Source organism: Nicotiana tomentosiformis, chromosome 12 (assembly GCF_000390325.3).
Source record: "Nicotiana tomentosiformis chromosome 12, ASM39032v3, whole genome shotgun sequence".
NCBI lineage: Eukaryota > Viridiplantae > Streptophyta > Magnoliopsida > Solanales > Solanaceae > Nicotiana > Nicotiana tomentosiformis.
The window spans coordinates 88,217,523-88,239,518 of record NC_090823.1 but is presented as its reverse complement, the minus strand read 5'-3'; the positions used below and the strand labels follow the sequence as shown (position 1 = coordinate 88,239,518).

The 21,996-nt window shown below is 39.7% G+C and overlaps 1 protein-coding gene and 1 pseudogene across 1 annotated transcript; one reads left to right on the top strand and one right to left on the bottom strand.

Annotated features, from left to right (window-relative positions):
• The first annotated feature begins 2,445 nt into the window (after positions 1–2,445).
• Positions 2,446–15,639, top strand: LOC104092733 (nodulin-26-like). The gene is made up of 5 exons (XM_070190901.1): positions 2,446–2,898; positions 3,279–3,497; positions 14,955–15,161; positions 15,325–15,386; positions 15,486–15,639. The coding sequence occupies exons 1-5, from the start codon at positions 2,743–2,745 to the stop codon at positions 15,637–15,639; spliced, it is 798 nt and encodes a 265-aa protein (XP_070047002.1). The 5' UTR covers positions 2,446–2,742.
• An 860-nt stretch (positions 15,640–16,499) lies between these two features.
• LOC104092734 (cryptochrome-1-like) lies at positions 16,500–21,080 on the bottom strand (annotated as a pseudogene).
• Positions 21,081–21,996: the final 916 nt, after the last annotated feature.

Here is a 21,996-nt window from a genome sequence, read left to right as displayed (position 1 = left end):
TAGCATTGGGAGCGATAACGACATGAAACTCATGGAACATCAATCAACATTGTCAATTCCAGAACAATGTCCGAGAGAAATTATAGATAAGTTATAACGAAGCTATATATGAGCCTACAAATATTAGTATGATAATTTGTAATTGGCTACTAAGAGGCCTAGTTCAAACAGAACCCTTCCTAGAAGGTGGCTGTGCATATTAGGTGTTTTTCAAAAGAATTATATTTGTATGTGAAATTTGAAAGTTCTATTAATAAAAAAAAAAGACTCTAAGCCTTGAATTTTTTTATGAATTGTCTTACACTCTTACTTAGTTACTTAATGGCTTGAAATTATATTAAATAAATTACAACTCTATTATAATTACTAAAATATTTTATTACAAGTCTTTTATTTTAATATTTTATAATTCTTTACTTAGTTTCCTAATTTTCTTATAATTTATTAAGTTTAAGTTTATTAAATAAGTCAAAAAACTAGTTGTTGCAAACTTTAAAAACTTAGTCAGTGTCAAAAAATTAGCCGTTGCCAAACTTAATGCTTAAATAATTAATTTCTTTTTTAAAAAAATGGCCCACTTTAAGGCCCGCGAAACCGTCCCGTCCCGTCCCATCCCGTCCCGTTTGTTAACGGGATGGGATAGGCCTACCGTTTCGTCCCGTTTAGGCCCGTCCCGTCCTACCACCGTCCTGGCTAAATGTCGTCCCGTCCCATCTCGTCCCGTCCAGTTGTACAGCACAAGTTGTGTCTAAGAATATTCAGTTGAACGTCTAATGAAATGACTGGGCAGAATCAACTGACCAAGTGATACTTTTAGAAACATAAGTTTTTAGTTGGTCCTTTGTTGTTGGATCTTTGCTCTGATGAACTTTTGAACCTTCTATCAAAATTCCTTCCTCCACAATTTAGACAGTCGAAATTCCTTGGCCTGCCATGTCATAGTACTTACATCTTCATTTGGATTTTGCAGAGCTAGGTAAAGTTTTAGGCGTTATGATTCCCGGTGTTTTATTAGTAGATATATGTTTCTTGTAACTTGTGCATGGACAGTTTGATAGTGATTTTTACAGTATCAGATTCGTGCTTTGGCCAGTTACAGGTGTTATGTTTACTCATCACAATCTATGCTTCCTCAAAACCTACTTTCTTCATCCACAGGATCTTGTGTGAGTTTAACTCTTTTGAAGAAACTTAGTCTTTGCCCAACCAAAAAATGGTAATCCCTCCCTTCATGTCAATTTATGTGAACCTGTTTGACTGGGCACGGAGTTTAAGAAAAAATGAAAACTTTTAGAATTTGTTGTCCTAAACAAGTCAAAAAGGAGCCTAGAGTATTTGTGTGGTTATAAAAGCTTCTCATTAAGGTAGAAATGTAAGTTTAAGCAAAATTATTTCCAAATTTAGAAAGGGGTCATTCTTTTTGAAACAGACCAAAAAGGAAATAAGTTTACATAAACTGGAACGGAGGGAGTAGTGCTGAAATTTTGAACACCATTTTGAGAAATTGTTCATTCCCTGCGGGGTGTGGAGCCTAAATGACCTATTTGGATCTACTAAAGTGGTGAGAATGGAGAAGTACTTAATAGCAATAGGCGACCTTTTCTTCTTTTACTTAAATAGTTTTTCGTCTCCTTGATAGCTGGAAGTTTTCCAAAAGTATGAAAATGTAGAGGACTTTGTACCGTCATTCCCGGTGTGGTTGGATTCTATTCAACAACGCAAGGACTTGAATCACATTTTTTAGCCTAATCAAGCAGTGTGACTTCGTTGTGATGGCTTTCCTTGTTGCAGAATTCATGTCTGCTTTCCAGTGAAGACTGTTGAGAACGTATTTTCTTGAAATTATTACTCAAAAGTACAGGTAGGCTGATATCCTTACCTATTTAAGCCCACATTCCATTCTCTTTCTCAGTTTAGCCTAATTTGTATATATATATTGAAAAACAATTCATAGAAGAAAAAACCCCTTACTTTGTTTAAATGAGATGAACTGAGTTAAAATAAGATATAGTTTACTAAAAGTAAGATACATGAATGAATAAAATCTTGCTTTCGTTCCATAAATATGAATATCGTATTTCAATAACTTTCTCAAATTCTAAAATGAGTACAACAAACATTCACACATAACATTCCTTTCAGTTCCAATTTTTAGGAGTTTCTAAAAGTAATAAGCTAAAGAAAGACATTTTTTCTGTTTGGTTGTGATTTTTTTCAAAAAGAAAAATGGTGAACAACTTTTCTAAACCAAACGGCCTAATAAAAAATAGTTCATGAGGATATAGAACAATGTTTCCTTCCTCTTAAAATGCAGCATATCTCAGTATCTTTCACTCAGACACACTTCTCTAGCCGGCTTGTACTTATTTTTACAGTCTATATTTTTCCTTTTTTAAATTCAACTTCCAGGCTTTTAGCTACCTGCAATTTTCTATCTTCCAACAAGTGCCGACTTAAAATAACAAACAGAACTTCCCAGGATTTCTGACTCAACAATTTGTTTTTGTCCTTATAAGAACATTTAACATCATTATAATTGGGCACATCATATTTTAACACCTTAATACTTGTTTTCAAAAGTATCCCAGGTTTATCTTTACACTTAAGCATTTTCTTGTTTAACAAACTCCGTCACATCAAGAATTATATCTGGTGATCAAATCCTTGTGCCAAGTCAATTACCACATAGTATAAGAACCAAGATTAAGTGATGATTGGTAGACAGCCCATGAACTTGTAAAAATGGCCAGCATAACTTCTCTAGTCTCTACCAATTCGTCAAAGAATGGAACTGTTGCTGATTTTTCCAGCATGGAAGAAGGAAAACATGGCGTCTTTCGGACTCCTATGAAGGAATTGTCTCCCGGAGCTGCAACATTCATGTCTGCATTCCAAAAGGTAGCGCTTCCTTATTCCCAATAAATGGTGTGACCATCTCATCTAAAGCTTAAGTTGAGAAAACGCCTTTTATTTACTTAATTACATCTTCGACACGCCACCTGACGTGCCTGATTATCTTTAATGAGCCAAGCACGAGTAAGTTATTTTTTATCAAGGGTGACGGTGAGATTGAATCTAAGATATATCTCTGTTCTAAAACCATGTTGAATTGCATGACTATTTCATCTAAACGTTTAAGTTGTAAGAGAAAACACACTTTTATTACTTAATTACATCTTCAACAATCTCCAACCCCCCCCCCCTCCCCCCAACAAACTCCTGTTATATCATCTACTAATAACAACTGCTTCATTCCATGTCTATTCACCCATAAGCAGATTGTAGCAGAGTTGGTGGGAACCTACATTTTCATATTTGTGGGCTGTGGATCAGCACTTGTTGATAGAGAAAGGACACTTACTATTGGGGGTATAGCAATGGCATGGGGGTTATCTCTTATGGGATTAATATACACTCTTGGTCACGTTTCTGGCGCCCATTTCAACCCTGCAGTCACAATTGCCTTGGCTGCTGCTCGCAAATTGCCATTGCTGCATGTAAGAACTTATGAAACATCATCGAATTCTTGTTACACATGAGTCCAATGTGTGCACTATTTGTGCATCTACCCATACTTGGAGGGGATGAAAGCATAAGCAGGTTTAGAATTTTAACTTAAAGTAGTGTGAAGTACTATTACACCTTGTCTTTCTTCATGATAATAGTCAAATTTAGTTCAATTATATGTTTTCACAAATGTTTTACCTGTCTTTATAGTTTGAGTTGAAGACAAGGGGTGTACTTGCACCTGCTGCTTCTTATATATATATATATATATATATATATATATATATATATATATATATATATATATAATGACCCAACCGGTCATTTTAACTTTTAGAAACCCGTTCCCTAAAATAAAACTCCCCAAACATGCTTTTATTAATTTATGACTCGCGGGGATGGTTGGTCCGGGATTTGGAAGTGTTTGGGTTGAAATCGGAACACTTGGTTCCTTAAGTTGGTTTTAAATGGCCAAGTTTGACTTCGGTCAACATTTTGAGGAAACGACCCCGGAATCAGGATTTGACGGTTCCAATAGGTTTGTATGATGATTTTGGACTTGGGCGTATGTCCGAATCGGGTTTTGGATTACCCGGGAGCATTTTGACGCTTAATAGTAAAAATCAACTATTTCAAGGTTTAAAATTCTTTAATTTTTGTTTCGAGTAGATTTTTGAGTAATTGAAGTCCGTTTGGAATTTCGAGTTTGGGAATAGTTCCGTATAGTGATTTAAGACTTGCACGCAAAATTTCGTGTCATTCCGAGTAGTTTAAGTGTATTTCGGCGAATTGAAAGTAAATTGAACAACTTGAAATTCTTAAGTTTGAATCAATTTGGTTTAGGGTATGATTCTTAGATTTGATGTTGTTTTACGCGTTCCGAGAGTTCGAGCGAGTCCGTTTTATGATTTCAAACCTGTTGGTATGTTCGGGTGGGGCTCCGGGGGTTCCGAGTGTTAACCGGACGAGGCTCGGACCAATTTTGAGAAATTGAGCAAGGACTGAAGATCCCAATTACTGTCATAATCACACCTGTGCTTGGACAGCCGCAGGTGCGAACCACCAATCGCAGGTGCGAATGAGAGGAGCCTACCCAGCCATCACAGATGCGAAGCATTTGGCGCACCTGCGAACGCGTAAGTGCGAAGACTCTGTGCACAGAAGCGGAGGAATGCGCAGGTGCGAAGGAATGGGCGCACCTGCGCTTGCGCAGAAGCGAGCAGCTCGTCCGCAGGTGCGGAGCCAGTCCAAGAGGAAAAATCTCGCACCTGCGAGGCTTTTTCGCAGGTGCGAAGGCCGTAGGTACGAATACCTTCCGCAGGTGCGAAATATCTGTCAGGGCAGAACCTTTAAATGGACGAAGCTGAGTCCATTTTTGTTCATTTTTCCTCCATTTGCGCGATTTCAGAGCTCTTTGTGAAAAGTTTTCAACTAACAACTTGGAGATGAGTTAATTCTACACCCTTTGAGTTAAATACATAGATTATGGGTAGATTATAACTAGTAAATCTTAGAAATCAAGGGTTTAGGTGAAAACCTAGATTTTTATAAAAATGAGATTTTAACCACGAAAATAGTTATGGAATTGGATAGAAATTATATATTTGAGTTCTTGAGATTATGGGTAACGTTTTCATCCTAAAATTTTCGAAATCCGGGCACGTGGGCCCGGGATGAATTTTAGGAATTGTACCATTTTGGATATGATAATTTAGTTAATAGATGAATTTCGAATTATTGAGCATATATTAATTATTTTGTATAATATTTGGATAGTTTCGGATTTTTTGGTGTCGAATCGAGAATTTTATGCGACGCAGTAATCGGAAAGTGGACTTTGAGACAAGGTAAGTCTCTTGTCTAATCTTGTGAGGGAGAGCATCCTTTAAAAATTCATTCCAATCCATCGAATTATTCGACTTTTGATCCGCTTCTATATAAAAGCCGTTTTGCTTCCACCAGAGTTGACCATTTGCCTAGAGTATCCTCTGATCACTCTCCTCTAGTAATCTTCGGATCACGTATTTTTGAATATGTCGTTACATCATGTACATGTATTCGGTTTTCCATTTTTTTTTATGTTCCTGCTCGTGCCCGGATAGAGAATGGGCACGACTCCCCCTCTCCCCGTTCTACCGTCCGAGGACCTTTAGTACTGTACTCTACCCCCGAACCAGCAGCCTTCGCGCCAAGCAAGACCGCCCTTTTGAGAGAGGGGTACCCCAACCTCACTCAAGAAAACACATAGAGTGAGATGTAGGGCTCAGTTTGCAATTCAAAAGTCTCTCTACGGCTGAAGAATGAGCGTGTTCTTGGGCCATCATAGAAACATAGATAGGGTCGACGACGGAACGAAGAACGAAACTTTACGACAGCTTGTGGGATTAAATTAATCAATTGTTGCTAATTGCGGGGGCTACGTACGCACGAGGTGACGAGAGTCCTTGCGTAGCTACTATTAATGCTAAAGTCCGGATAGTTTAGGACTCAAAGCATGAATTACTTGTGTAAATTGTATTCTTTATTAATTAAATTATTTGATGTATAAACTGTGAATTATTATGAAAGCTAGTAAAAGATAAAATTTTCTTATGCTTAAATTAATTCTTTTATCCTCTCGAATAAATCTTGCAATAAATACTCTCTTTCCGTAGGTACATAAGAAAATGTCCTCCTTTTCTTGTGGATCGGGCCGAACGCCTCGGCAGGATAGATGCATCTATGGATCGTGCCGCACGTCCCTCGGCAGTATACACGACACTCTGGATCGGACCGTATGTCCTCGGCAGAAATCGTGCTTAATAATAATAATAATAAATACACGATACTTTGATAGTGTGTTACAGCTTGTGAAGTTAATTGATAAATTAAAAATTATTGGACTTGAAGGAATTTAATTAATACATTGAAAATTTATTGTATTTGGAAGAATTTAATTATTTCTGCTAATTTAGGAAAATTATTGTTAATTATGTGAGACATGCTGAATTAAATAAATTCTATTTCATCCTATTTATTATTTTGGACCCTTAGTAAGTGTCAAAGTCGACAATCTCGTCTCTACCACTTTGAGATTAGGCTTGATACTTACTGGGTACACGTTGTTTACATACTCATACTACACTTGCTGCACTTTTTGTGCAAGATCTGAGATAGGTACTTGTGGAGGACCTATCATCGCACATCCTCGTTATCCGGAGGCATAGTGGTGAGCTGCCTTTCTGACCCGTTCTGCAGCTACCAGTGACTCTCCCTGTATTTTTTATTCTGTCTATTTTCATTCAGACAGTATTTTGGAGTTTTGTATAATCTACTAGATGCTCATACGCTTGTGAGACCAGATCTTAGCACACACATTGGTAGAATTTGATATTTTATTATTTTTCTTGGATCTAAAAGTTTAGTCAATATATGTTAAATTTATTAGTTGGCTTGCCTAGCTGTAGTGCTGGGCGCCATCGCGATCTTTAGGTGAAATTGGTTCGTGACAACATGGTATTAGAGCACTAGGTTCACGTAGGGCTCACAAGTTATGAGCATGCCTAATAGAGTTTTGCGGATCGGTACGGAGACGTCTGTAATTATCTTCGAGAGGCTATAGGGTTTTAGGAAACTACCTTTCTTCATATTTCATCGTGCAGTTAATGTAGTACTAAATATCATTCTCTTATTCTCTCACATATGGTGAGAATGCGCTCAAATGAGGTTCCAGACCAGGGAAGAGCTACTTCCCCAGTTGCTAGAGGCCAAGGCAGAGGCAAAGGGAGGGCTCCAGCCCGGGGTAGAGGGCGAGGACGTCCCGGGACTATTCCAGTTATGTCGCCAGTGGGTCTAGCAGAGAATCCCATTATTGAGGAACAGGGTGAAGTGCCTGTGGCAGAGCCAGCTCTGGTGGATTTCACATCTGCACCAGGATTTCAGGATGTCATGGGTCGTATGCTACGATTCATGGACAATATGACTCGGGCCGGTTTATTTCCGGCAGACCCAGCCACATTCCAGGCGTGCGGGGGAGCACAGACCCCTACCGTGCAGGCTCATGGACAGGCAGTTGCTGTATATCAGACCCAGGGTGCACTACCCATGGGTAGAGCCCAGCCAGTGGCAGCAGCTATAACTGAGCCCAAGCCAGCTGCAGCCGCTGACCCACAGAAACTATTGGATCGATGGACTAGACTACATTCTCCTGTCTCTGGGGGTGAGCGACATGAGGATCAACAGGACTTCATTGCAGGGACAGACTGCATAACATGAGGATATTGGAATCTCATGGGGTTGACTTCGCTACTTTTCAGCTAGAGGGCAGGGCCCGTAGATGGTGGCAGTCTTATGTTCTTAGCATACCAGCAGATTCTCCTCCCATGACTTGGGACAAGTTTACCCGTATCTTCCTGGACAGGTATATTCCACCCTCCCAGAGGGAAGAGTTGCGGTTTCAGTTTGAGCAGCTCCAGCAAGGTCAGATGTCAGTGATCGATTATGAGGCGAGGTTCTCTGAATTATCTCGCCATGCACTTATGATACTCCCTACTGAGGCGGAGAGAGTGCGGAGGTTTGTAGCTGGTTTACATACTGGCATTCAGGCCACTATGGCTCGAGAGGTTGAGATGGGTACCTCTTATGAGCTAGTTGTGGAGATAGCCCAGAGGATTGAGGGTGTGCATCAGCGGAGCCGAGAGTAGATTATGAGAGATAAGCGGTTCAGGTACTCTGGAGAGTTCAGAGGTGTTCCGTCTGGGGGCAGAGGTCAGTTCGTTAGGGGGTAGTCTAGCAGGCCCCCATATCCAGCACCACCACCTCCTCGAGGTGCTCCAGTGCGACCTTATCTCAGTGCTATACTACTGAGTTCTTACCACCTACCAGCTATTCAGATTTCTTCCAGTGGGTATTCAGGTCCCCAGGGCCAGACTCTTAGTCAGCAGCCCATCGCACCGAAGAGTTGTTACGAGTGTGGGGATCCCAGTCACATGCGGAGATTTTTGCCCCAGGCTTCGGGGTAGACCAGTACAGCAGGGTCAGCAGCCTATGCTTACCGGACCAGTTGCTCCACCAGTAGTCTGAACACCAAGAGGTGGAGGACAGGTGGGTAGGGGCTGTCCTAGAGGTGGAGGTCAGCCAGGCGGAGGCCAGCCAGTTGGCGCTCCAACTCGGTTCTATGCCTTTCCGAATAGACCAGATGTAGAGGCCTCAGATGCTGTGATTACAGGTATTATTTCTGTTTGCGGCAAGGATTCCTCAGTATTATTTGATCTAGGATCCACGCATTCATATGTGTCATCTCTATTTGCTCCATTCCTGGGTGTTTCTCGTGAGTCCTTGAGTACTCCTTTTTATGTGTCCACTCATGTAGGCGATTCTGTTATTGTGAACCGAATCTACCGGTCTTGTATTATTACATTACGTGGTTATGAAACTAGAGCAGATCTTTTATTGCTTGAGATGACCGATTTTGAAATTAATCTGGGTATGGACTGATTATCTCCATATCATGCTATTCTAGATTGTCATGCCAAAACTATTACCTTGGCTATTCCATCTTTGCCTAGGCTGGAGTGGAAGGGTTCGTCGGTTAGTTCAATTAATTGGGTTATTTCTTTTATAAAGGCTCAACATATGGTTTAGAAGGGTTGTTTAACTTATCTAGCTTATGTTCGGGATACTACTGTAGAGACTCCGACTATTGATTCAGTGCTTATAGTTCGGGAGTTCTCCGATGTATTTCCTTCAGATCTTCCAGGTATGCCACCAGATCGTGATATTGATTTCTGTATTGACTTGGATCCAGATACTCAGCCTATATCTATTCTACCGTATCGCATGGCTCTGAAAGAATTGAAAGAGTTGAAAGAACAGCTTGAAGAGTTACTAGCAAAAAGGTTCGACAGACCGAGTGTATCGCCTTGGGGTGCACCGGTATTATTTGTAAAGAAGAAGGATGGCACAATGCGAATGTGTATTGATTATCGCCAATTGAACAAAGTTACTATTAAGAACAAGTACCTTTTGCCGCGTATTGATGACCTATTTGACCAGTTGTAGGGTGCTAGGGTGTTATCTAAGATCGACTTGAGGTCGGGGTATCATCAGTTGAAGATTCGAGATTCGGATGTTCCAAAAACTGCTTTCCGTACTAGATATGGTCATTATGAGTTTTTGGTAATGTCTTTCGGTTTAACTAATGCCCCGACAGCATTTATGGATTTGATGAACAGGGTATTCAGGCCATATATTGATTCATTTGTTATTGTCTTCATTGCTGACATTTTGATCTACCCGCGCAGTAAGGAGGACCACGAGCAGCATATGAGAGTAATGCTTCAGACATTGCGGGAACAAAAGCTATATGCTAAGTTCTCCAAATATGAGTTCTGGCTGGAGTCTGTAGTATTTTTGGGGCATATTGTATCGGGTGAGGCTATTAAGGTTGATCCCAAAAAGATTGAGGCAGTTCAAAATTGGCATTGTTCCACTTCGGCAACTGAGATCAGGAGTTTTTTGGGTTTAGCAGGTTATTATCGTCGATTCGTGGAAGATTTTTCATCTATTGCAGTGCCTTTGACCAAATTAACCCAGAAGGGTGCTCCGTTCTGGTGGTCCGATGATTGTGAGGTGAGCTTTCAGAAGCTCAGGACAGCATTGATTACATCACCAGTGTTAGTATTGCCTTCCGGTTCGGGGATGTATACAATGTATTGTGACGCTTCACATGTTGGTTTGGGTTGTGTATTAATGCAGGAAAAGCGAGTTATTATATATGCTTCACGTCAGCTGAAGCCCCACGAGAAGAATTATCCAGTACATGATTTGGAGTTAGCTGCAATTGTTCACGCTCTTAAGATTTGGAGGCATTATCTTTATGGGGTGTCCTGTGAAGTTTATACTGATCATCACAGTTTGCAGCATTTGTTCAAGCAGAGGGACCTAAATTTGAGACAGCGCAGATGGCTCGAATTACTGAAATATTATGATATTACTCTCCTATATCATCTGGGTAAAGCAAATGTGGTTGCAGATGCCTTGAGTAGAAAGGCGAAGAGTATGGGTAGTTTGGCTTTCATTTCAGTAGAAGAGAGGCCATTAGCTTTGGATATCCAGTCCTTATCCAACAGACTTGTGCGGCTGGATATTTCATAGCCCAGCCGAGTTCTTGCATGTGTCGTAGCTCAGTCTTCACTATTTGAGCAGATCAAGGCTTGCCAGTATGATGATCCACACTTAATGGTTCTTCGAGAAACAGTACTACGAGGTGGTGCCAAGGAAGTTACTATTGGTGCGGATGGTGTTCTGCGACTCTAGGATCGTCTATGTGTTCCTAATGTGGATGAACTGAGGAAAAAGATCCTGGAGGAGGCACACAGTTCTCGGTATTCTATTCATCCAGGTACTACGAAGATGTATCGTGACTTGAGGCAGCATTATTGGTGGCGACGAATGAAAAAGGAAATAGTTGAGTATGTAGCTAGGTATCTAAATTGCCAGCAAGTTAAATATGAGCACCAGAGGCCAGGTGGCCTACTTCAGCAGATGACTATCCCGTAGTGGAAATGGGAACAAATTACTATGGACTTTGTAGTTGGGTTGCCGCTGACCTTGAGGAAGTTTGATGCAGTTTGAGTGATTGTTGATAGATTAACCAAGTCGTCACATTTTATTCCTGTTGTGACTACGTATACTTCATAGAGGTTGGCCCAGATTTATATTCAGGAGATAGTTCGGTTGAACGGTGTGCCAATTTCTATCATATCAGATAGAGGCCCTCAGTTTACTTCACATTTCTGGAGAGTAGTACAAAGTGAATTAGGGACCCGTGTAAAGCTCAACACAGCCTTTCATCCTCAGACCGACGGGCAGTCAGAGCGGACAGTTTAGATTTTGGAGGATATGCTCAAGGCATGTGTGATTGACTTTGGAGGTCAGTAGGATCGTTTCCTGCTTTGGCCAAGTTTGCTTATAATAACAGTTACCAATCCAGCATCGAGATGGCTCCATTTGAGGCTTTATATGGTCGTCGATGCCGTTCGCCTATCGGATGGTTTGAGCCCGGCGAGACTAAGTTATATGGTACTGATTTGGTGAAGGATGCCTTGAAAAAGGTAAAGTTGATTCAGGAGCTACTTCGTATAGCACAGTCCAGACATAAGAGTTATGCGGATCAGAAAGCGCGTGATTTATCATTTATGGTAGGTGAAAAAGTTCTCTTGAAGGTTTTGCCGATGAAGGGAATTATGAGATTCGGGAAGAAGGGCAAGTTGAGCCCAAGGTTTATAGGCCCATTTGAGGTGTTGAGACGAGTTGGGGAGGTTGATTATGAGTGCATTGCCTCCCAGTCTATCGGGAGTTCATCCGGTTTTTCATATATCTATGCTCCAGAAGTATCATGCTGACCTGTCACATGTGTTGGACTTCAGCACAGTTCAGCTAGATAAGAGTTTGGGTTATGAAGAAGAGCCATTTGCCATTGTTGATAAACAGGTTCGCCAGTTAAGGTCCAAGAGGATTTCTGCAGTAAAGGTCCAGTGGAGGGGTCAACCAGTCGAGGAAGCGACTTAGGAGGCCGAGGAGGACATGCAGAGCAAATATCCACACTTATTTAGCACTCCAGGTATTATTCTAAACCCGTTCGAGGACGAATGTTTGTTTAAAAGGTGAAGAATGTAATGACCCAACCGGTCATTTTAACTTTTAAAAATCCGTTCACTAAAATAAAACTCCCCGGATATGCTTTTATTAATTTATGACCCGCGGGGATGGTTGGTTCGGGATTTGAAAGTGTTTGGGTTGAAATCAAAATACTTGGTTCCTTAAGTTGGCTTTAAATGGTCAAGTTTGACTTCGGTCAACATTTTGAGGAAACGACTCCGGAATCAGGATTTGACAGTTCCAATAGGTTCGTATGATGATTTTAGACTTGGGCGTATATCCGAATCAGGTTTTGGATAACCCGGGAGCGTTTTGACGCTTAATAGTAAAAATTAACTATTTGAAGGTTTAAAATTCTTTAAATTTGGTTTGGAGTAGGTTTTTGAGTAATTGAAGCCCGTTTGGTATTTCGAGTTTGGGAATAGTTCTGTATAGTGATTTAAGACTTGCACGCAAAATATCGTGTCATTCCGAGTAGTTTAAGTATATTTCGGTGCATTAGAAGTAAATTGAACAACTTGAAATTCTTAAGTTTGAATCAATTTGGTTTAGGGTATGATTTTAGATTTGACAGTTTTACGCATTCCGAGAGTTCGAGCGAGTCCGTTTTATGATTTCAAACCTATTGGTTTGTTCGGGCGGGGCCCCGGGGGTCCCGAGTGTTAATCGGATGAGGCTCAGACCAATTTTGGAAAATTGAGCAAGGAATGAAGCTCCAAACTACTGTCATAATCGCACCTGTGCTTGGACAGCCGCAGGTGCGAGCCACCAATCGCAGGTGCGAACGAGAGGAGCCTGCCCAGCCATCGCATATGCAAAGTATTTGGCGCACCTGCGAACGCGCAGGTCCGAAGGCCCTGTGCGCAGAAGCGGAGGAATGCGCAGGTGCGAAGGAATGGGCGCACCTGCGCCTGCGCAGAAGCGAGCAACTCGTCCGCAAGTGCGGAGCCAGTCCAAGAGGAAAAATCTCGCACCTGCGAGGCTTTTCCGCAGGTACAAAGGCCGCAGGTGCGAAAAATCTACATGGACAAAATCTTAAAATGGACGAAGCTCAGTCCATTTTTGTTCATTTTTCCTCCATGTTTGCACGATTTCAGAGCTCTTTGTGAGGCGTTTTCAACTAACAACTTGGAGTTAAGTTAATTCTACATCCTTTGAGTTAAATACATAGATTATGGGTAGATTATAACTAGTAAATCTTAGAAATTAAGGGTTTAGGTGAAAAACCTAGATTTTTATGAAAATGAGATTTTAACCATGAAAATGGTTATGGAATTGGATAGAAATTATATATTTGAGTTCTTGAGATTATGGGTAACGCTTCCATTTGAAAAGTTTCGGAATCCGGGCACGTGGGCCCGAGGTAAATTTTAGAAATTTTACCATTTTGGATAGGATAATTTAGTTAATAGATGAATTTCGAATTATTGAGTATATATTAATTATTTTGTATAATATTTGGATAGTTTTAGATTTTTCGGCGTCGATCGAGAATTTTACGCGACGCAGTAATTGAAAAGTGGACTTTAAGACAAGGTAAGTCTCTTGTCTAATCTTGTGAGGGGGAAATTACCCATATGGATTAGATTAATTAATTATTGCTAATTGCGGGGGCTACGTACGCACGAGGTGACGAGAGTTCGTGCGTAACTATTATTAATGCTAAAGTTTAGGACTCAAAGCATGAATTACTTGTGTAAATTGTATTCTTTATTAATTAAATTATTTGATGTATACATTGTGAATTGTTATGAAAGGTAATAAAAGATGAAATTTTCATATGCTTAAATTTTTGTTTAAATTAATTCATTGTTGAAATAAATTGTTTATCCTCTCGAATAAACTTCCAATAAATACTCTCATTCCGCAGGTACATAAGAAAATATCATCCTTTCTTGTGGATCGGGCCGAATGGCTCGGCAGGATAGATGCATTTATGGATCGTGTCGTACGTCTCTCGGCAGCGTACACGACACTATCGATCGGGCCGTACGTCCTCGGCAGAAATCATGCTTAATAATAATAATAAATACACGATACTTTGATAGTGTGTTACAGCTTGCGAAGTTAATTGATAAATTGAAAATTATTTGACTTGAAGGAATTTAATTAATACATTAAAAATTTGTTGCATTTGGAAGAATTTAATTATTTATGCTAATTTAGGAAAATTATTGTTAATTCTGTGAGACATACTGAATTAAATAAATTCTATTTCATCCTATTTATTATTTTGGACCCTTAGTAAGTGTCAAAGTCGACTATCTCGTCTCTACTACTTTGAGATTAGGCTTGATACTTACTGGGTACACGTTGTTTACGTACTCATACTACACTTGCTGCACTTTTTGTGCAAGATGTGAGACAAGTACTTGTGGAGGACCTATCATCGCACATCCTCGTTATCCGGAGGCATAGTGGTGAGCTGCCTTTCTGACCCGTTCTGCAGCTACCAGTGACTCTCCCTTTATTTTTCATTCTGTCTATTTTCATTCAGACAGTATTTTGGAGTTTTGTATAATCTACTATATATTTGTACGCTTGTGATACCAGGTCTTGGCACTCACATTGGTAGAATTTGATATTTTATTATTTTTTTTGGATTTAAAGTTTAGTCAATATATGTTAAATTTATTAGTTAGCTTGCCTAGATGTAGTGTTGGGCGTCATCACGACCTTTAGGTGAAATTGGGTCGTGACAATACAGATTCCCCTACACTTTGACATGGGCTGCCGTCAATCAACAGTTATATGCATTTTGATGCAGGTACACTCTGTCACTTCTTATTTGGTGTTCTTTCTTGCAGGTGCCTATGTATGTCTTTCCTCAATTCTTGGGTTCTACACTTGCATGTCTCACCTTGAGTGTGTTATTTAATCACCAAGGTGACATACTACCAACACTTACTCAGTACAAAAATCCAGTCACTGATTTTGAAGCCATCACTTGGGAATTCATAATGACTCTCATTTTAATGTTTGTGATCTGTGGAGCTGCTACTGACGATAGAGCGGTATACCTTCACTAAGGACTATCTTCTTTAGAAGTTTCAGTGTAGAATTTCATTTAAGCATCTAAAATTGTTTGTTTGATCAATTTGAAAATCTCTAGCTTTAGTTCCTATTGTCTACTCAACTAGGAAGTCCTCCTAATCAGTCTACTATCTTCAACTGCAGAGCAAAGAGCTAGCTGGAGTTGCAATTGGAGTTACACTATTGTTTGAAGTCCTCATTGCAGGGTAAAATCACACCTCAAGATGCAGTCTTGATATTTCTCCAAATCTAGAGAGTATAACATATTTTATAGATCAGTTTGTCGCTGACCTTCATATTTGCAGGCCAATAACTGGAGCTTCAATGAATCCAGCAAGAAGTTTAGGCCCTGCAATAGTCTCAGGTGTCTATAAGAACCAATGGGTCTTTGTTATTGCACCAATTCTCGGGGCCATGACAGCAACTGGGATATATAGCCTTCTCCGGCAACCAAAGTAGGAAATGCTCATGAGCAAAGCACTACAGTTTGAAGCATAAGATGAATGCCTACGAGCGGTGAGATTATGCAACACATAAAAGTACTGGTGAAATCACATGAATGCCTGTGATTTGTCCTGCTATAGGAAAACGAAGAAAGATTGCAACTTTGTCAGTCTATAGTTTGTTAAAACCTATTGCGTTAACTATTTGAAGATTTCCGTGTACTTCTGATGCCTTTCGAAAGGAATTATATCCAAGTAATCCTAAAAGTGAATTTACCAGTATCTGGGAACATCTCGCTCAAGATCACTAGCTTTGAAGTGCCACTAATTTTCCCAGGCAGTACTGCACCAAGCTAAAATGTTAAAGATGAGTTGATAGCCTCTTTTCTTTGCTTTTTTTCAAATCCAACTTCCCAAGCAACGGATATGAAGTGCAGCTAATTATTATCTACATTCTTCAAACAGTGTATAAACCTACTACAACAACATACCCAATGTAATCCCATATAGTGGGGTTTGAGCAGGATAGTGTATACACAGAACTTACCCCTACCTTGTGGAGATAGAGAGGCTGTTTCTAATAGATCTCCTGCTCAAGGAAAGCAGTGTATAAACCTATTGTACCCACAAATGTCTTTCGAAACATTGGTGATAGTTTAGTTAAATGTCATTGTTAAAGAAAATTTAGGCTTGGAAAGAGAACAAAAAGGCATATAAATGCTAGCTTCTAGAGGACTTCAACCCCTTTTGACACTTATTGGGACTTATCAGAACATCTATATTATGCAGCGGAGACACATAGTACAAACGGGGTAAGGGGTAGGGAAAGAGAATCCACACGTATCACTTCATCCAGTTAGAGATTATAGACACACATTTACAGCTGATCATGTCAAACTATGAGAGAAAACAGCAGGTACAGATTGATCCCATACTAACTGTGCTGATTGATAATCGAAATGGCCATATTAGCCACCTTCTAGCTATCATTATACCGCAAATATGATCACCTATTAGCAAAGTATATAAATGACAATTTAAGAAAGTTCCATGATACTAAATCATAACTATTAATGCATCTTCTCAACCTAAGGTCTGCCAAAGAAGGCCAGACCATCATATCTGTATATAGATATGGCTGCAGAAAGATGATAAAATACCAATCTGAATCATATCTCTATAATTTGCTTACCAATCTGTATAATTAACTGGTGAGACTGCCGATGCCTTTTTGCAAGATGAACTGGCCCCGATACCATTCTCATCACCAGCTAATTGATCCGAGTACGTAGCTTGTACTTAAACATACAGGAAATACATCTCCATCCCTTTCTCTCATACTACTGCTTGAAGATTCTGCTGTTGAATCTTCACTGTTCCTCCAATCCTCTTACTTATCACAAAACTAAAATGTGGTGGAGTTGTGTTGCTTTGAAATGTTTGCATAATGCCTCGGGTAAAGTGTAAGTCTCTCATTGGTTCATCAGTTATACATCAACATTATTGGAACTTCTGCTCTACTCTCCACAACTGAATTTCTGATATCTACAGAGCTTTCTTCATCTTCAGTTCTAAAAAAAGAAGATGACATGCTAGGGACTATCTGATCTTCATAACGTCGAATAGCATTTCTTGTAGTATTGTTCCTGGCTGTTTCAGGAACCATTTCCATCTGCATGGTCTGAGGAAATGCTATAGGGACAAAATCAGTAGAGTCTCCATGTCCTTCCTCCATTCCATTCTCAATAGCAGCTCGTGAAGCTGCTTCACGCTGCCACATTTGTGACAAGGCATCTTCTAGTCTTTCTTTTGCTGCATCGATTTCAACAATCGGAAGAGCATAATTGGAACCAAGCTCAATGCCAGCAGCTTGAAGTACAGGTTCTGGTGCATCCCAAGGGTGGTGTATCCATTCAGTGGGCAGTCTAGCAAGTTCAGGAAGCCACCGCCGAACATATTCTCCTTTAGGATCAAACTTGTATCCCTCAAACTGCAGTAAAGACAATAAACAATGAAAGTGTACAGTCAATTTTTCAAAGTGTAAAACCAGCCTTAGAGCACTTAGAATTATCCATGATAGGACGAAAGCTTTAATATGTAAGTGAGTACTTCTCTAAGTTGCTCGGACTCGGGTGCGGGATCCTTTATAATCTAAATATTAAGATCCAAGGGTAAGGATAGGTACGGACACGGGTGTAAGGATTCGACTAAAAATAATTCAATTATCCGAAAATAAGCATAAAAATATGTCTAAATTATGAGACATTATGTAAAAATCTTACAAGGTATTCCGAGAAGGAGAAAATATTGATCAAGAGGAGAACCCGAGAAGGAGATAAAAGGAAAAGTACAGACATAGAAATTTCAATATATAAGGTATTCCATTTTCTTCAATTTCACCCTAGCTTTTGATTTAATTTCAGAAATCATTGTATTTGTCCTGAATTTCTCCATTGAATTTAGTCAAAGCACCCAAATTGGTTGACCATATCCGGTCGGTACGGATCCCACACCCATGTCGTATCGACACGGATGCAGCACCGAAAGTGAAGATTCCGAGCAACTTAGGTAATTCTTCTATATAGAAAGTGAAAAAGAGAGAGTTTCATTTTTTGCAAGTATCCAATTAACAGAAAACAACCTTCCCAAAAGATTACCAGGACACACCTGTGGATTATAGAATTGATCAAACTCACAACCATCAGGTAGGGTACCGGTAATATATTGCCAACCAAGAGCATCACTCTCAAGATCTGCATCTAACAAAGTGTCCCAAAAATACTTCATTCCCCATGTCCAAGGAAGCTGCAGAACCTTAACAGAAAAAGTAGACACAACAACTCGAATGCGATCATGTAGCCAGCCAGTCGCCCAAAGCTCTCTCATACCTGCATCAACCAAAGGATAACCTGTTCTACCTTGTCTCCATGCCTTAAAATAGCCCTCATCTACTAACCAAGGGAAGTACTTTAGGTGACCAAGCAGTGGTCTTTCATGACTGTAAGGATGATTAAAGCTCATGTATCTTGAGAACTCCCTAAGGCCAATGGACTTGAGGAACAAGTTGGTACTTTCTTCACCTTCTTTGTTTCCTTCATTGGCCCAGAGAACTTGCTTGATACGAATACGATGGAATACCTTACGAACACCGACTTCACCAAAATGTAAACGCGGTGACAGAAATGAGGTTGTTGCAGTATCAGCTTTCCTACGATTCTTGGAATACTCAATTAATGGTCCATTAATGAAAGTAGCCAGTGCCTTGTCACCATTGCTCCAACCAGGAGACCACGCTCGAGCAAGAAGTGCGTTGCTTCCTTTCTCTGATTCACTCTCAAACACCAAGTTGTCTGAAGGGCATCTTGATGTATCACCTGGAAGTTTTGCCACATACCATGTTAAGAGGATAACAGGTAAACCAGTAAATTTGATAATATCAATGAAATGAACAATAGAATAATTCCAGTAGGGGAAATGCATTAATACCTTTTAAGGGATTCTATCTGATTCTTAGCTAGATTAGTGGAACAAAATGGTACTCAGAGGATGTTATGTTAAACTGAATGTGCATATAATAAGAACAAGAATAATATCTATAAGGCAAGAAAGCGAGCGCGCAGATGAGGACAAACCAGATATTATTCTTTTAGGTGGAAGAAGTGGAGCTTCAGGATCATAAGGCATGGTAAGGCATCTATCCCAAAAAGCTGAAAATGTTGTGAATGGGCGACCTTCATCATCGACAACTTCCCATGGTTCGTATAGCAGATCAGCATTGAAGGAGCTCACAGATACACCTTCAGCTGTTAACGCTTCCTTTGCACGATGATCTCTGACAAGTGATATCGGATCTAAAGCCAAAAAAATAGTGTACTAATTAGAATTACTCAATGAATTCAATGCTCATGAAAGATAATGCTTTGTTTATAATCCTATCTTCAGAAAAATGAGAAGCCATCAACTTCTGGTACAATAAATCGACATTCACAAGCATATGATCAAGTGTTTGAGGATACCCCTCTTTTGTTAAACAACAACAACAACAACCCAGTATACTCCCACTAGTGGGGTCTGGGGAGGGTAGTGTGTACGCAGACCTTACCCCTACCCTGGGGTAGAGAGGCTGTTTCCAAATGACCCTCGACATCCTTCCCTCCAAGAACTCCCCACCTTGCTCTTGGGGTGACTCGAACTCACAACCTCTTGGTTGGTAGTGGAGGGTGCTTACCACCAGAGCAACCCACCTTGTTAAATAACAGATTATACAAAATGACATGATAAAGATATAGAATATATAATAGCAATCCAGATGAGCAATATAAGATTCAGACAACCAGCATACGACCAACCAAAAACAGGGAGACAATAACTTATATTCTACTATCAGTTTTATATTTATAGAGGAAAATAACTATACATAAAATCCTTGAAGTAATGAGAAAGGACTTAACACCAATTTAACTACTTGATAAAGGACAATCCATTATTTTCCTTATAGAGGACATATTCTAGCAAGCAGACTCAATTAAGTAAAAGAACATATAGATTGACAAAATTCTTGGAAGTTTTGGAAACTGTTAGTCACATAGGATGGATACAAACAACAACAACAATAACAACTCTCTTGAACTTCAAGCAAGTTGGGGTCAACTATATGACACGTCCCTTCATTCAAGCTCATCTCAATCCAATATTATATAAAACAAACATAAAAAGTACTAGAAATCACTGTGTTTACTACCGGTTTATAGATCTATAGAGCGTTCACAAAGTAAAGGCAAGAATGAACTGAAAAAAAGAATGTTCTATTAAAGGAAGAGAAGGACTAAAAACAAGGCAGCATAGTATATAAAGAATCCCTAAATGGAACAGAACTAACCATATAGATGATTGAAAAAGACCTGAGTTGCACCAGTAGATTTCACAACTTCAAGAAGAGAAGAAATACTATCAGTAGATCTTTTTGTAATTAGGGAAGTTCCAAGGCTCTTCAAAGAGGAATCAAGATGAGCTAAACTTTGTTTAATCCACCATCTTGATACCCTACCAGGACAATAATATCCTTCTTCTTCAGGAGCCCATATAAATACTGCAATCACTGCTCCTCCCCTCACTCCAGCAGCCAGTGCTGGGTTATCTTCTAACCTCAGATCCCTCCTAAACCATACTATGCTACAACCACCACTTGACATTCTCTCAAATATTTCAAAGTACTATCCACAATATGTCTCCTATCTAAAACACCATGTTATTGTATATTTCTTGGACAGCAGTGTATTAGGATTAATCTTATCCTTTGATGGCTACATGTAACTTTCACTAACGAAATATTTCTACGTGTTTGACAGAATTATAGACATAATATAATTAGGTAATTAGAAATGTAGTTTCTCTAATATATGAGATGAATGATTCAGACCAGCAAAAAATGAGTCCTTTTTCTGGGAGAAACTTATAAAGGAATCTATCTAACCCCACTAATGTAAAATCTGTACGTCACAGAACTTAATTCTCCCACATGGGTGAACCTGTCTGAATGAGTTAATCCACTGAATAGACACAATAGGCAACCAAAAACATCCTTCAGACCACCAAAGGACGTGGGTGTAGCGGATGAGACAGCTCTTTCCTTAATCAGAAGTTTCGGTTCGAACCTTGGGTATAGAAAAATACTTGTTAGGGAGCGCTTCTCCCGAATGAGGCCTTACGCGGCGCGAATGATAATATAGCTGTGCTCCAATGCGGACACTAGGTGGAAAACAATAAAAACATCCTTCAGCGAGAGTATTGAAAGTGATTGGTTAAGGTGGTGGAGTTGGAAGAAACTGGTGGACAAATTGCAGCCACAACCTTTTATTTTTTTCTTGATTTCATTTTTATAATATCTTTCTTATCCTACAAGAAAAGAACCAAATCCGAGAAAGCCCTCTAGTGCCTTCTCTAGCCTTGTCTTTGACAGGATGGAAAATTTTGTGATTTCAAAGATTGCCTTTACCTCAGCATTTATGTATAAAATCAGAGTAGATGTTGCTTATTTTAATGAATCATTGCCAATTGAAAGTATTTTGGGAGCTTATGCTTTTATCAAACAATGGGAAATCTAAAAATGATTCCTTATAGAAATTTGTCATTATCTAGCAGGAGAGGGGCAGTTTTTGGTATTGCCCACACTATATTTGCTTTCATGTAATTATTATTATTGCGGGATAACAAATCTTGCTACTTTTCTTCTTGTTGACATTAACAAGATAGGTGTGCTCATGATTTGGATTTCCTTGAGGTGAGCCACTAGGTCCTTTCTCCTTTAGTAAATGGGACATTTGCATTTAGATTCCCTTTCATGTGTCCCCACTGAAAGGGATTTGTGACGTGG

Coding starts and splice junctions, on each gene's coding strand:
- LOC104092733 (XM_070190901.1), top strand. CDS start 2,743: ATGGCCAGCATAACTTCTCTAGTCTCTACCAATTCGTCAAAGAATGGA. Junction 3,498..14,954: donor GCAAATTGCCATTGCTGCAT/GTAAGAACTTAT, acceptor TCTTTCTTGCAG/GTGCCTATGTATGTCTTTCC. Junction 15,162..15,324: donor CTGCTACTGACGATAGAGCG/GTATACCTTCAC, acceptor CTTCAACTGCAG/AGCAAAGAGCTAGCTGGAGT.